Below are 17,315 nucleotides of genomic sequence, written 5' to 3'. Positions count from 1 at the left end.
AAGGGATATTATAATTACTGAATTTGTGGGTTCATCCCCCCTCTTAGGGTACAACATTTGGTTCAAATTCAAGCGTAAAGTTTTTAAATATTCAAGCAATAGACTTCCACTTGGTACTGATCATGTTTACACTTTCTTTGGTTTCTTGGAGGTTTATAGAAAAAGAATGAGAATAAAGGTTGTATTTTAATCTAGAGGCAGCAGCTCATAAAGGGAAGGAAGCCTTTAATAAACTCCATTTATCAAGTCTGTATTACAGAGGAGGGAATCCTCTATAGGAATTCAATAGCAAGACGAGCCTTCATTATTACAGGAACTGATTTAAAAGCTTGGGCTTAATACAAGGAAAGAATGGATGCACGTTGTACAGAAGTCTTACTCACAGTTAACCTATAAATGCTATACATCTGTCTCAAGGCAATCTCTGTTTGTGATAAGCAATATTCAAAAAAAATTGTAGAAAGTATTTTTTGTCTGTATAATGCAGTATCCAGCAAAGCTGCAGCTAATGGCACCATATTATTAAAATTATATAAGATAATAAATGATATAAATATGTGATAGACAGATAATAGACAGAATAGAATTGGACAATTTGGGCCGTGCCCTGATCAGGTTCAGTCATGCCTTAATCCACCCAATTCTTGGCTGTGCTGCGTAAATCCATCTGTTCTTGGGCAGAACATCACTACATTTACCACATTCTCTCTCAGATGAGCCCTCGTAAAGGTAAAGGAATTAACTGCACATATCTCAGTTGCAATGTTCGCAGAGACATCAATAAACCTTGGGTGGTTGGGGCAGGATCTTGGCCACTCCCCAGTTCACCTAACCCTGGTCACACAAAAACTTGCCCACACCTCTACCGAACACACCCTTTATCTGAGTTCATTTCAGTAGGGTTCTGACTACTAAAAGAAATCAGAAGAGGTAACATTGCTACTTTCTTGTTGCAGCCAGGAAGTGACCCGATTACCGCCAGGAAGTGAGTTCACTTCCTGATAACCTCACTATGCCTTGAGCTGTCTTGCTGCCCATAAAAGGGAAAGTCTATTGTTATCCGTGAAATAAACATTTTTAAAAAGTACAACGAGCAAACAAACACAAGGGTTAACATAAAAGGGTGGATAGGAGGGGTAGGATTGAAAAAGAATTGGAGGGCTTGAACAGCAAGGAATTCTACAACTTATCTGCACAACTACACAACTGCTATTAATTAAAAAGTACATTTTGCTTAATTTTCAATACAGACCCCAGGACGTGACATACTAGGGATATATATATACAGGTATGGGATCCGTTATCCGGAAACCTGTTATCCAGAAAGCTCTGAATTACAGAAAGACGTCTCCCATAGACTCCATTTTATCCAAATTATCCAATTTTTTTTAAATGATTTCCTTTTTCTCTGTAATAATAAAACAGTAGCTTGTACTTGATCCAAACTAAGATATAATTAATCCTTATTGGAAGCAAAACCAGCCTATTGTGTTTATTTAATATTTACATGATTTTCTAGTAGACTTAAGGTATGAAGATCTAAATTACAGAAATATCCCTTTTACGGAAACCCCCATGTCCGGAGCATTCTGGATAATAGGTCCCATACCTGTATATTCGAATCCATATACTGTATGTATGTATATATATATATATATATATATATATATATATATATATATATATATATATATAGACATACATACATACATGCAAAAGAAAGTCCAACGTTTCGATCACATCATAGTGATCTTCCTCAGGGGAAAAAAACTAAGGAAGATCACTATGATGTGATAGAAACGTTGGACTTTCTTTTCTTTTTCTGTTAAAATCAGTTACTCTAACTGAGCCTGTTAAAAGCGGTCACCGACTCATGCTATCTTACATGGGTTTAACCAGAGAGAAATGCTTGTGCTCAGCGAAGAGAATGCTCTGCTCAAAGTTGATCCTCATTACGCAGAATGATACAATTTATTATGCACAATGGGAAACAATTGAGATCTTGTATACAGATAAGGGTAACATCTATTTTACTTATTGACAGTGCAGAATCACTAGGTGGCACTCCATCACTACAACTGTTACAGATTCACTTGGAAACACACATACACACAGCGCCTTCATTTTCTCTTGGATATTGTGTATAGTAACCATTAAAGTCTCCAAGTATGGCTCTTGGATCAAAAGGATCAAAGACCTGCTGAAGGTATCACTACTCAGTTACTTTGCACCCCAGAATCATCTTTTTGACTTGATATTCTTAACACTAATCACAGAATCACTGCTGTACAGGCATAGGGGTAATGTAATACAAAGTGCAAAGATTGTTCCAGGTGAAATAACCCATAGTAAAGAATCTGTACCTCCTAAATGTTCCATTTTTGCAGGACAGTCCAGAACTGCACACAGGGTAGGTTTGGGGCAGATTGGGGAAACTTGGGGAAAACTGAGGCGAACTGGCCCTAATACATTATGGTTTGAGCTTCTGAAAAGTTTACCAAAGTAATTACACTTGGAAAAGCTGAATATATCATTTCCATTCATGTTGACACAGGCACACTTTAAGCCAGGTCCGGATTGAGAATTAAAATAGGCCCTGGCATTTCAGATACACAGAGGCCCAATCAGCCCACATAGAGGCCCAAACAGCCCCCACCAGCCCACTAAATACTGACTTTCTATGGCACCTTATAGCAGCCCCTCTGGCATTTGCCAGAACCCACAGATTGCCAGTCCGGGCCTGCTTAAAGCCCATGTACACACTGATTTCTCTAATTTACATGTTAATATTATTGATCGCCTCCTATTCCTGGGACCTTCATTGATTTTGGCCCCAGATCCAATGAGCCTATTTTTACAAAGAGGACTAAAGTAGCAGCTCTGTCCTGTCCATTATTAACCAATGTGTAAATGAAACGGATCCGCACACACAACGATTAATGCAGTCGGGGATTATCCCCTTTTATTCAGCCACCAAACTGGTGGCTGAATAAAAGGGGATAATCCCCGACTGCATTAATCGTTGTGTGTGCAGATCCGTTTCATTTACACATTGGTTGCTAAGGGACCCGGCCGGGTCAACGGAAGGAACGCACCACCAGATTGCAGGATTGGTGAACTACAGGTGTGCGGTAGGAGAATTACATTGTAATCAAGGTGTCCATTATTAATCCATCTTTGTAAATGAGGGTGTACTAATGCTAACACAATCAGGGAAATGTAATAAAAGTCGCAAAGAGCAAAAAATTCGTACCAATAAGAATAAAAATCTACATCTCGCAATGTAATATTGTTCATTAAACTGTTATTGCATTGCAAATTTTAATTGCGCATTGGGAATTTTAATTGCGCACTCTTAAGAAGTGCTTGAAGGTGTCATAATCTTTTGGAGCAAACATAACTTTTTAACAGTAAGAAGTTTTATTACATTAACTGCGCATTGGCGCAAACTATAAAATTTGCAAACGGTCTTCCACTGTCGGAAGTGGTCGCTAAACAGTTTCTGGGTTCGCAAAAGCCATATTAAATTTGCGCAAAGCAAAATTTGTTCACGCATAGGCATAAATAGTTTTTCCGTTACCGACTTTTATTACATTCCCTCGAATGTGTTTCAGGCAAGCCTAAACAGGCGTTTTCTCAGGTGTTATAGCATACAAACTGTAAAAACTGCAATTTTTAACCTAGTGGTCACTATCGTATTGCAATGGAACAGATTCACTCACTGGAGTGCGAATAAAGAAATAATTTTAATTATATTTTGTATCAGTCTTTAAATCCTGGATATGATTATGGGGAAGCCAAGTAGTTTCTGTTATATGATTTGTAACATGTTAACTGATCTCCTACTGCAAACCAAGTTACACTAATGCTAAATTAAACCCTTTTATCATCCACAAGGCAAAAAGGAATCAATAGAGAGTTATGATGGATTGATCATCCCTTAGGGTATGGTTTTACTCTGGTGAACAAGTTATTTTGCTTAGCTTGGTATTTAATTACAGACATGGATATCAACCACTCATGTCTTTAGAGGGAATGACTAAAGATACATCACTGGAGTCGTGAAAAGGAGAAACAAGTATTTTGTGTAACTGATAGACTAGCCCAGGGGACAAAATAATTCAATAGCCTAGAGACTGACGGTACATTGCTGGGATGTTATATGGCTGCAAATGCAGCAACTGAGAGAGACTATTCAGTCTTAGGGCAATTGCAGTCAAGGAACTTTATTGCCCTCATGTAATCTCAAAAATGGAACTAGAGGGGGGCGGGCCCTGGCGCAGGACGCGCAGCCGGGCCCCTGCCCCCCTCCGTAAACCCGGAACTGGCCACCGAACATGCGGCAGGCGGACTGCCGGGGGGCCCTGAGGGGGTGCAGGCCCTGGCCCGCTCGCACCCCCTGCTCCCCCGGTAGTTCTGCCCCTGTGTAATCTGCTCTACCTTTTACCCAACTCTTCTGAGACACAAAACTGTTAAGATGGTCATAGAAGTTAAGATTTTTCTCTCCCTAATGACCAATTCTAATGCAATCCAACAAATCAGTTAAATTATCGTGAGGTTAATGGGCACCAAACAATCGTGCATCTAACGAATTTAAATCTGACATAAGAAAATAGATCAGTTAAATTAGAACATTTTCATTGCTCACAGTGATATGTATCCATTGTCCAATTGTTTGCAGGGCCAAGCAGGCCGCTACTCACAGTTTTCCTGGTTTCAACTAGATGATATCCCTTGAAATGGTTGTTTTAGTTGATGGACAAATGAAATGATCATTTCCAGATAAGCTTGGTCTTACAATAACAAAAAGATCTTTTAAAAATCTTAACGTCTATGTTAGGTTGGCCATACACGGAGAGATCCACTCGTTTGGCGATGTCGCCAAACGAGCGGATCTCTCTCTGATATGCCCACCTTGAGGTGGGCAATATCGGGCTGATCCGATCGTGGGCCCTAGGGCCCAATGATCGGATCCTAACGAATGGGAACGGGCGGTCGGATCGCGGGACCGCATCAATGAACAGATGCGGCTGCGATCCGACAGGATTTTTTGTCCCATCTGGTCAAGATCTGGCTGACTTTCGGACAGATCTCGATTGGGGAAAGTCGGCCAGATCTCGATTGGGGAAGCCCGTCGGGGGGCCAATAAGCTGCCGACTCGGTCTGTCGGCAGCTTTTATCAGCCCGTGCATGGCCACCTTTACTCTGCTCTTCAAATCTCAGCACATGTAGAGCAGTTTAAATGCAGCAATCCAGCGCTATCACATTTTTTTCAATGATTACATTGGGAAATCACATTAAGGGGGTTATTTATTAAAGTCCGACTTTTTATGGTCGGACATTCAAAGAACATTTTAGGGCTCATTTATAATGCGGATGAAAGTGCAAGAGAACAAAGGGGGTACATTTACATAGCACTTAAGTTCAGACATTGCTGTGATTGTAGCAATGCCTAGGACACAAAAATAAAGGGGTTTGCTCTTTCAAGTGAGTTTTGAATATTTGCACAATTGGTCTTTTTTTTTTATATAATTGTGGTTTTGAATGTATGTGATTATTTGTTCTGCAGTTCCCCATTTTAAATGGCTGCCAACTTGCCACTTCCCCTAGCACCCAGGCAGGTCTTCTATATTTTCCCTTATATAAATTAGAAAGAATATAGACAAACACATTCCATTTACAGATCTGAGCAATGTTTCTTCTGAGGTTAATGTACAGTTTGGATAGATGCGTGTTACAGTTACACCAATGAGTTGTCCTGGGAGTTCAAAATAGAAATATTTATGGAATTTGTTCTTAGGATAAAACAAGAAACTTGTTTTACTTATGGACACTGGATCCATGCAAATAATGCAGCACTGTGGTCTCTGACCTTAGTCTGCTACTGTAGTTAAAAATAAGTGATGAGCATTCTATGGGTTGAAGCTGTGATGTGGCACACAAAGAGCTGGCATGTAATGACAGTAGGAACAAGCCCAAATCATATTATAGACAATAATTGATTTACTGTAAGAAAGAAATGACATTTGCCCTGGAAACCTGGGGGGAAGGGGCATTTGGGGAGGATCATAAAGAATAGTAAAGGGCATGTAAATATTTTCAAAATAGAGTAGAACAACATGCAGCTGCTGAGGACCCCATGCTCCTTGCATTGTCCTAGGACCCCCCTGTCAAGTTCAAGCCCAAATTATAGTCTTTGTCATCCTGTCTTCCCTGATCAAGTAACAGAATGTAGAACTTATCCCCTGCTTGAGGCCTGAGAACATTTGTTTCATTTTTAAAAATCCAAAAATCTAAACAATAATCCACATATTAAATTATTTTAAACCTCTTCCACCCCAGTAATCTCCATACTGTATATGCCAACCACAAAACAGTTTAGTAAAAAGCTGTCTCTGCCCTTAGCAGCAAACTATCATTATTATAAGAACTATTCTTATTTATGATTCCTGGAGTGCAAGTGGTAAAGCACTGAGGGACTCAAAAGCATGCCCCTTAATGGAGAAGGATAGGTCCACTCCATTGGGGTGAGTAATCCTCTTCCTTATTTCTTCAAGATTCAGTGGCCAACGCATGCATAGTAGAGCAAAAAAACAGGCTTTTTTTATTAATGGGCTCTTGTAAGGGGTGACAATATATATATTTTTTAAATTGCTTCCCTGCCAGTGCTAGGACACTCGTCCTGGGAGAGAGCTTCTGACATCACGCGCATGCCCATAATAAGCAAGTTGCGGCATACTCTCATTATGCGCATGTGTGTGCCCCAACATGGCGATCAAACTGGGAGTTCCCTCCTGGTGCGGGTGGCCTAGCGCTGGCAGGGGACAATTAAAAAAAAAACTACTGCAACCCCCAACCAGAGTTGATAATATTTTTGGGCAACAGGTGCCCTTTAAAGAAGGGAGGAAGAGGATTGTTTGTTCGCATGTACCCCTGGCTGTTGCAGATTTATACTAAGAGGAGCACCAGCCTTTAGTATCAGGTAAGTGATTACAATTCTTAAGGGGTGCCCTAACATTTGGCACCCCCACGGATTGGACCTATATAAATAGAACACTTTCCGCTACCTAACTTGCATGCAGGGGCATAACATCAGCGCCGCCCGCCTGAAACATTTTTGGAGGGCTTGCCATGCATAGGCACTACTGCCCACACCCCTTCCCTGTCACCATTTGCTCACTCAGGTGGAAGTGTGGAAATTTCAATGCTATAGAGGTCCAGGCCCCTCTTTTCCCTGGGCCCCCCTTGACTGCAGGATCTGCTTCTTCTATAGTTACGCCAGTGCTTGCATGTCATTCTAATGAACAGCAACTAGGGATGGGCGAATTTGAACCGTTTCCCTTTGCCAAAAATTTGCCGCTGGCGAAATGTCACCGACGCCCATTAAAGTCTATGGGCGTCAAAAAAATTTCGCAGAGCCATACAAGTCTATGGGCGTCAATTCCATGGCGAAACAAGGCCATCCCTAACAGCAACATCTGAATCATAATTATCCGGAAAAAGAAAGAGCAACAGTGGCTCACAAGAACGAAAATGTTTACCAGAATGTAACCACGTGATACTTATAAATCTTGTAAAATCATAGTTATGCATTAGGGTTGCATTGGGCCTTTACGCTTAAGTGTAGTGGAATAGCTAGTATATCCCATTGCACAGCTTTCTATACAGTAGGTTTCCATTATTTGAGGGAACAGTAGCTATGTATTAGCATGCATTATACTGTGTTCACCCCAGTCACAATATTTTTGCATTCTCTGTGAGTGACAAGTCACAGTTTGTCTATAAGAAGTTGCAGACCCCAGTGTGCAGGAAAGCGGTACAGTTACTGACAGTGAGACAATGGTGGTTTTCATAGCAGGAAACTTGTTTATATAAACAAGCTGCTGTGTAGCCACGGGAGCAGCCATAGGGAGTAGATAACAGATAAGCCCTGTAGTATACAATGCAATTCTACAGAGCTTATCTGTTATCAGCTGTGTAGCCTGTGCCTATTCTCCTTTTTCAGCAATGGCTATCTGCACGACTACACAGCAGCTTGTTTATATAAACTATAAGGGCAGAGACACACATGGAGATTCTGGGAGATTAGTTGCCCAGCAACAAATCACCTCTTTTTCGGGCGACTAATCTTCCCGCAATACCTTCCCGCCGGCTAGAATCTAAATCACCGCGGGATGGCACTCGGAGAGCTTCATTTTCCGAAATGGCCCAAAGTTTCCTCGAATCGATCCGAGTGCCATACCGCCAGTGATTTAGATTCTAGCCGACGGGAAGGCATTGCGGGGAGATTAGTCGCCTGAAGAAGAGGCGATTTGTCGGCGGGCGATTGAATCTCCCTGAATCTCCACATGTGTCTCTGCCCTAATAGTGTTTCTGAAGCAAACGCTCCAGTTTTACCTGTGTAAAACTGCGCTCCCCAGTAAGCGGCTGGGTGGCATGCTGCCCTAGGCCCGGGCCTTTGTGACCTTGCCACAAATCCAGGCCTCTATACAGTATTTTCATTCATTTAATACCCTTTCATTTGTTGGTGTTACTGTTCTTTTAACAGATAAATCCTACAATGGGCAAACACTGATGCTCCTGGTAAAAATGAACATTTTAACATTATCTACAACAGAAAAGTTAATGCTTCCTGTTTCTAAGAACTCATCGAAATAGCGGCCCGAAAAGTTTTATTTCACTTCAGTTTCTAAACAATTGTTTAATATTTTTCTTTGTTAATTGGGTTTGGAGGAACTATATATAGATATTAAATATAGATATGGGATCTGTTATCCAGAAAGCTCTGAATTATGGAAAGGATGTCTCCCATCGACTACATTTTAATCAAATAATTCAAAATTATAAAACACTAAGCTGCATAAATCCATATTGGCTGCAAAACAATACTGTTGGGTTTAGAAAATGCTTAAATCATTTTAGCAACTTTAAGGAATGGAGATCCAAATTACAGAAAGACATTCTGGATAACAAGTTCCATACCTGTATATTTTGACCACCAACAGGAAATGCTGTTAAAATGAATGTGCTTAGCTATTTTTTCTGATAGACTATGATAGGCGTAAAGATAAACAGGTATGGGACCTGATATTCAGAATGCTCGAGACCTGGGGTTTTCTGGATAAGGGATCTTTCCGTAACTTGGATCTTCATACCTTAAGTCTACTAGAAAATCATGTAAACGTTAAATAAACTCAATAGTTTAGATTTGCTTCCAATAAGGATTAATTATATCTTAGTTTGGATCAAGTGCTAGGTACTGTTTTATTATTACAGAGAAAAAGAAAGTGATTTTTAAAAATGTGGATTATTTAATTATGATGGAGTCTATGAGAGACTTCATCTACCATAGGTGTAACTAAAGGGCTGAAGATGCCCAGTGCACACAGGAGCTCCTAATCTTCCCCCCCCCCACACACACACTTTTGTTCACTCCCTCACACTCATGGACAGTGTTAGAATGGCCCTCTGGGAAACCAGGAAAACTCCCAGTGGGTCCAGGAGTCATTGGGCCTCTTTCTTCTATCCATTTGGCCTATTTCATGGTCATTCCCTATTTCTTTATGAGAACAAAGAGGCTTAATAATGGAGGAATACAGTAAAGTATTTGTACCTGGATAGAGAACTGGCTAAAAGATAGACTACAAAGAGTGGTGGTAAATGGAACATTTTCTAATTGGACCAGTGTTGTTAGTGGAGTACCGCAGGGCTCTGTACTAGGTCCCTTGCTTTTCAACTTGTTTATTAATGACCTGGAGGTGGGCATTGAAAGTACTGTTTCTATTTTTGCAGATGATACTGAATTGTGCAGAACTATAGGTTCCATGCAGGATGCTGCCACTTTGCAAAGTGATTTGTCTAAACTGGAAAACTGGGCAGCAAACTGGAAAATGAGGTTCAATGTTGATAAATGCAGGTTATGCACTTTGGCAAAAATAATATAAATGCAAGTTATACACTAAATGGCAGTGTGTTGGGAGTTTCCTTAAATGAAAAGGATCTAGGGGTCTTTGTAGATAACACGTTGTCTAATTCTGGGCAGTGTCATTCTGTGGCTACTAAAGCAAATAAAGTTCTGTCTTGCATAAAAAAGGGCATTAACTCAAGGGATGAAGACATAATTATGCCTCTTTATAGGTCCTTGGTGAGGCCTCATCTGGAGTATGCAGTGCAGTTTTGGACTCCAGTCCTTAAGAGGGATATAAATGAGCTGGAGAGAGTGCAGAGACTAAGTGCAACTAAATTGGTTAGAGGGACGGAAGACTTAAATTATGAGGGGAGACTGTCAAGGTTGGGGTTGTTTTCTCTGGAAAAAAGGCGATTGCGAGGGGACATGATTACACTTTACAAGTACATTAGAGGACATTATAGACAAATAGCAGGGGACCTTTTTACCCATAAAGTGGATCACCATACCAGAGGCCTCCCCTTTAGACTAGAAGAAAAGAACTTTCATTTGAAGCAACGTAAAGGGTTCTTCACAGTCAGGACAGTGAGGTTGTGGAATGCACTGCCGGGTGATGTTGTGATGGCTGATTCAGTTAATGCCTTTAAGAATGGCTTGGATGATTTTTTGGACAGACATAATATCAAAGGCTATTGTGATACTAAACTCTATAGTTAGTATAGGTATGGGTATATAGAATTTTAATTAAAAGTAGGGATGGGTGTGTGTATGGATGCTGGGTTTTCATTTGGAGGGGTTGAACTTGATGGACTTTGTCTTTTTTCAACCCAATTTAACTATGTAACTAACTATGTAACTATGTAGAGAAAAGAGACTAGGAAAACATAGAGGTTGAGTGAGGAGAGAAGGTATAATAGTTTGGAAAGTGGGCCCTCCGCTAAGGTTTTCTGGTGGGCCCCTGGCATCCCAGTCTGACACTGCTCATGGAAGGAGAACAACTCAAATTTGAGATAAAGAGCTATACCTACTTTGAAGGGATCGTCAGAATGGAAAAGGTAGCATGTGCTTTCTTGGCTTGCAAGATTCTCTTTCCTTAGGAGACATGCAAAATAACTGGGGTCTTGGCTGTTATGAATCAGTTTCTGGACCAGCTGGGGCTTACAGTCAAAGATACTGGAGCAAATTAAAGGATCCCACTGCTGACAGTTGCCCAGATGTGGCTCACACAGGATGCTTTTGGAGGAGACATAGAGGCGAATCTGGAGCACACTTTGCAGATTCCTGGTAGTCTTCGAATTTCTTTTCTTGATTTCTGCCACTACCCATGGTAAAATTGGCGTAGTAGTCAAGGAGTTCACTGTTAAAGAGCCAATCATCTGGAGACTAAACTCCAGCACAGCCTGGTTGGCTGCAGGAGATTTTGGAGCAATAAATGTTATAGGATCCATTGAGGCAGCGAGTGCCTGTTTGTGGTCAGTGTTTTCTGAATTGATAGTGTCGGAGATGCTCTTCCATTTCAACTATGGTTACCTAGGAAGGGACACAAAAAGAAAGCTTTGCATCAGAATGTACTTTAATATAACCCATAAATAATAACGATTAAAGGGGTTGTTCAGCTTTGAGTTAACTTTAGTATGATACAGAGAGTGTGTTTATGTTGAGACAATTTGCAGTAGGTTTTAATTTTATATAATTTGTGTTTTTTTGAGTTATTTAGCTCTTTATTCAGCAGCTCTGCAGTTTGCAATTTCAGCAATCTGGTTGCTAGGATCCAAATGACCCTAGCAGCCATGCATTGATCTAAACAAGAGACTGGAATATGAATAGGAGAGGGTCTGAATAGAAAGATGAACAATAAAAAATAGCAATAACAATATATTTGAAGCCTTACAGAGCATTTGAGACCAGTGACCCCCATTTGAACGCTGGAAAGAGTCAGAAGTAAAAGGGAAATACTTAAAAACTATAAAAAAAATAATGAAGACCAATTGCAAAGTTGCTAGCCATTCTAAAACATATTAAAAGTTAACTTAAAGGTGAAACACCCTTTTAACATAATTTTTAAAAAAAAATACACTCAACATGCTTTAAAAGACTGTGTGCAATTAACCTTAGCCAAACAAAAGCCCAGTAATTTGCAGTGCCAGTATAGGGGATATGTATAGGGAATAAGACACCCCAACTGTTACATATAAGGATACCTGAACTCACCAAGGAATTTCATTAAAAATGCTGTTACACAGGTCATAGGACCTAATATGCTTATATTTTACAAAAGGTTCATTATTTTTACACAAAAAACACAAGTTTCAGTGAGCCACAAATTAAATCATTAAAGGAACAGTTCAGTGTAAAAATAAAAACTGGGTAAATAGATAGGCTGTGCAAAATAAAAAATGTTTCTAATATAGTTGGTTAGCCAAAAAGTTGGCTGGAGTGACTGGATGTCTAACATAATAGCCAGAACACTACTTCATGCTTTTCAGCTCTTTTTAAAAGTTAGTCAGTAACTTGAAGGGGGGCCACATGGGACATAACTGTTCAGTGAGTTTGCAATTGATCCTCAGCATTCAGCTCAGATTCAAAAGCAAATGGTTATGACCCATGTGCCCCCCCTCAAGTCAATAATTGGTTACTGCCTGGTAACCAATCAGTGGGAACCAAGAGAGCTGAAAAGCAGGAAGTAGTGTTCTGGCTATTATGTTAGACATCCAGTCACTCCAGTCTTTATACATTTTCTATTTTGCACAGCCTATCTATTTAACCAGTTTTAGTTTACACTGAACAATCCCTTTAAAGGGCATCTATCATAGAAACATTCCCCCCAGTAAGTGCAGGTTAATAGGGCAAGAAAAAGTTCCTCTCAATCACTAAGCCGTCCACATTAGCGCCATGTTGGGGCACATGCATGTGCATAATCATGTGTCCTAGCTTGCTCATTATGCTCATGCGTGTGACAGGATTGCGCACTGTGTTCCCCATGAGGCCCAATGGCACACACTGGGGCAAATTTACTAAAGGGCAAAGTGGCTTACGCTAGCGAAAATTTGCCAGCGTGACGTCATTTTGCCACTTCGCCGATTTACTAACGGGTAATTGCGTAAATTCGCTAGTGAAGTGGACCTACTCTAGCGCTACTTCGCACCCCTACGCCAGGCGAAGTTGCGCTATGGCGAAGGGACGTAACTAAGCTAATTCACTAACTTACGCATTTTACTGAACGTTACTTCTTGTGCTGAAAAAGATTGTAAATTTTTTTGGGGGTACCCTCCTTCCCCCCTACATTTCCTAACATATGGCACCTAAACTATACAATGGGCACATGTATAGGGCAAAATATCAACTCTATTTTATTTTATGAAGCTTTCCCGGGCTTGTGTAGTGTAATGTATTTGCTGCTACATATACGTCCATTGTACTTTAACTTGGTGCCGTATGCAAATTAGGCATCGCTAGTGTAACTTCGCTTTGCTTGACGAATTAACGCTAGCGCAACTTCGCTACCTTTTTCCTCCCTGAGCGCAACTTCGGATTTTAGTGAATCAGCGGCGCCCTGGCGAAACTTCACCTGGTGAAGTGCGGCGAAGGCATCGCTAGCGCATTTTCGCCGCTTAGTGAATTTGCCCCACTGAGTTTTGGCTGCTGTGTTGCATTGAGTCAGCTCCTCTCAAGTGAGTGAGCCTGTATTTTTTGGGTATGTAATAAGATCTAACCCAGATTTGTCTGACATTTTCTGTTTAAAAATGAAAAAAAATTTCTTTCCATGTCAATAAATAGGAATGTGTAATGGTATTTCGCAAAACATGGAAATAAATCCTTATTGCTCATGAAAGGAGATTTCTGACCTTTGTTTTGGAACTTTCTGTGACCGGCAGGAATGATCTGCCTTGAAGTTTGTCTCTTGTGCCACCCGGTTGCCTCACATAAAGGTTTCAGTCAAGGTTATGGAAGCAGAAATGGAAGGGCTGCTGACCAGTCTGTGCTCCCAGGCTCCCACTGGATCATATTACTCGCACTTCTCACAGACATAAGCCCCAGCCGTACCCAGCATGCTTGGATAAGTCAACATTCCATTGGCTTCATAGGAAGGAACCATTTTTATTGAGCTATTTATAAAGACAGTAGTGATGGGCGAATTTGTACCGTTTCGCTTAGTGAAACGTGAATTTTGACGCCTGCATCAATTCTGACGCTCACAGCAATTTTGGCCCCGGCATTAAAGTCAATGGGCGTCTGAATAATGTTGACGCGTGACGGTTTTGACACGATCGACTTTTGGGATGCGCATCCAAATGCGGAAATTAGTCGCGAATTTGCGCCTGTCGAATTTATTCACCCATCACTAATAGACAGATAAATTTGCGGAGTAATGATCATTCGCCTGAACGAAACTTCATTAGTGCTGAGCTCTTTCGCTAGTGAATTGTCCTCTACGCCTTTTAGTAAATCGGGTATGTCCCTGTGAATCGTCTTTTTGGTGAATTTTCTCTAGTGACGGCTACTTCGCCCTTTAGTAAATTTGCCAAATTTATGCACCTAATCTAAGTCTAATTTTGTTATAATGCATATTGCATATTTTCTGTTAATCCAATAAACTTTATGTCACTGCTGAAATACTACTGTTTCCATAAGGCATGTTATATATTAAAAGAAAGTTGCTACTTTGAAAGTTCAGCCAATGATAAACAAAACTCCAAAGAATTAAGAGGGGTTCCCAAACTTTTTCATATGACTGTATATATCTATCTAGTCCCCTCTGTCCTGCTTATGGGCTAATGTGTAGCAGGTCCCTAAAACCCTTACAGCTGTGAGTTCAAAACCAATGCCAGTCCCATCAGTCACTGACCTGTCAGCAGCCAAGGGTGTAATACAGAGTAACAGCATGGAAGAACTTTACAATCTGGGGCACATCCATGTCTGGAATTTCACATACTGTAGTGTAATAGAATTCTTACATTACTGCTGTGCAGAATACAATGGTATAAGTCTACTAATCTATGCAGGAAGATGAACCTTTACTCAAACATGACCCAAAAAGAAAAAAAAAACAAAATGTTGCACAATGAAGGAAAATATCATTGTAAACAACTTTCCAGTATACATTAATTGATTATAAAGTTATCATACCTACCAACATTTTGTAAACAGAAAGAGGAACAAAAAGATTTGCAGCGCTGAGTTTGGTGATATTTTTTGACGACACCCTAATTACCATGTTCATTTTACAAAATTTGGCAGGTTATGAAACACATTTCTGTGTTTTTTTTCAGTTATTCTAGTTTTGCTAATGAAGGTCTGTTGCCCTTAAAGCTGCAAGTCACAGTTTCCCCAAGAGACCTGCTTATCTTAAATTGTTACAATTGTTTATTTTCTTAAATTGTTACAAAAGTAGCTTAAGTGCACCAGCCACGTATTATGGGTTCTCTGCCAAAAGCCGATTATGTTTCAGAAAATTTGTATCTTTTTCTGGCTGTTCAGTGCAGGAGATCAAAGAGAGAGTCGGGACATTTCAATAACAACCCAGGACTGCGGGTTGAGCTGTCAAAATCGGGACTGCTCCGTCAAAAACGGGACAGTTGGGAGGTATTTGTAACTTTCAGTGCTGTTTCATGCAGGATATTTCTGTCCCTTGGGGCTATTATCTTCACACTTCTGATTTTGATTATTGAAACAATGTCCCCCCGGATCCAGTCTCTTGCATGCTTCTTTACAGGCCTGGTAACCACCCAACTTTTGCTACATTGCTTTAATAGTCAGAACCAGCAGCACAGAGAATAGCAAATACAAACAACTTTGAAACCACTGAAAAGTTGCTTAGAATGTTGAAAGTTTCAACTACAATTCCCACCAACCTGCTGACAGCCTTCCGCTACGGGGCCACATTTCATTCCCCAATATTGAGCCCTGAACATGTCGTTGGGTATTAGTGATCCTGCCACATGTGTGTCATTACTGTACTGCAGCTTCTCATCTGCAACAGACACTTTCACATTTCATTCTCAGAATGTAGTGACATTTTCACATCAGAATTTCATTTTGAATACATACTGGCATTTTTCTGTGTGCTTATACTGTATAGCATGAGCCAGTTCACCTGATGCACAAAATTATACATACAGTACACATTCCCAAAACAGCCAATCTGCAAATAAAATTTATAACGATTTATGGCTTTGTGCAAATGCAGCGGAAGGACTAAATAAATGTCTCTGCAGAAGTAGCCATTGTCTCTGGATACTGCAGGTCTAACACTCAGCAAGTCTAGAGAAGAAACACCTACCTGCTGACATGGCTCTGGGTGGTAGAGAAAGGCAGACAGTGCACAGGGAAGATCATTAGGCCAGAACACTCTGTTACAGGAGGAATTTGGAGGTTTCTTTAACCAGCCGTCTTGTCAGACACATGGCACAGGCACAGAGGAATGAGGCTCTGTCTGAGATTGGCTTCACAGGGAAGAAAAGCTGTTGCTAAAACAGTCTGTGTGAAAAAGAGAAGGGGACAGCTCAGTGTGACTATGCACAAATGTGCCAGAGGATATGTTTTGCAATAGGAAGTGTATGTGGGTTTCAGAAGTGAACGAAGAAGAAAGACAGTTCTGCATTAGCTGGTTTAACATGTGAAAGATATATAGTAAAGAGAATAAAGTCCCGCACATTTGCTTCATGAACCAGTAGCTGTGGTGCACAAGTTCCCTGGGTATCACCGCACACATACAATACAGTTATTTGGTAACAGGAGGATCTCTGTAATAAGACTGGCAAAGTGCTTCTCATCCTGCACGGTGTCCTGTATAGAATATTTGTGTATAGTACAGAGGAAACACACATCTGAAGTGATAGTGGCAATGGCCAAGCAAAAGTGATCACCTTAGGGCACAGCTTCCCGAGCTGCACGGCCTCCAAAGGGGTGCCAAAACAATCAATACATGGGCTCAGAAAAGCTTAGTACATGTAGTTAATGTTTATTTGTTGACCTGGTCACCCCTGAAAAGGGATCCTGCATCAACTTTGGGTACCAGTGCAACGGTGCAGTCACTCTTTGGGTGGAAAAGCTCTGAGTACCAAACCCCATGGGTAGTGTGTTGGCACCTTGCACGGAGAGTTCGGTGGACTCTATGAAACCCTTATTTTTTTAGAAAATTCGGGCCCACCTCCTGGACAGGCTACCCTGTAAATGCAGAGTTGCAGATAAGGCTTGGGCCGGATACCAGTTATCCAGGAATCTCCAAATTACTGGAAGACCATCTCTCATGTAATTAAATAATTCAAATTTCTAAAAATGATTCCCTTTTTCCCTCTGTAATAATAAAAAAGTACATTGTGCTTGATCCCACCTAAAATATAATTAATTCTTATTTGACGCAAGCCAACCCTATTGGGCTTAGTTGTTGTTTAAATGATTTTTAGTA

At 40.6% G+C, this 17,315-nt stretch overlaps 1 protein-coding gene across 5 annotated transcripts in view; it reads right to left on the bottom strand.

Moving 5' to 3' along the window:
* Positions 1 to 16,356, bottom strand: part of tbc1d1.S (TBC1 domain family member 1 S homeolog) — a 112,878-nt gene extending 96,522 nt beyond the window's left edge. The window contains exons 1-2 of one of the 5 annotated variants that reach the window (XM_041579418.1): positions 16,188 to 16,356; positions 10,936 to 11,437 (exon numbers count right to left, since the gene is read on the bottom strand). In XM_041579418.1, the coding sequence (XP_041435352.1) occupies positions 10,936 to 11,355 (420 nt within the window). In that variant the 5' untranslated portion in view covers positions 11,356 to 11,437; positions 16,188 to 16,356. The remainder of the gene's footprint in view (positions 1 to 10,935; positions 11,438 to 16,187) is intronic. The other 4 variants (XM_041579420.1, XM_041579419.1, XM_041579421.1 and 1 more) reach the window with 4 other exon arrangements.
* Between the last annotated feature and the right edge of the window lie 959 nt (positions 16,357 to 17,315).

This window comes from Xenopus laevis, chromosome 1S (genome assembly GCF_017654675.1).
Source record: "Xenopus laevis strain J_2021 chromosome 1S, Xenopus_laevis_v10.1, whole genome shotgun sequence".
Taxonomy (NCBI): Eukaryota; Metazoa; Chordata; class Amphibia; order Anura; family Pipidae; genus Xenopus; species Xenopus laevis.
This window is presented reverse-complemented; position numbering and strand designations above follow the sequence as displayed.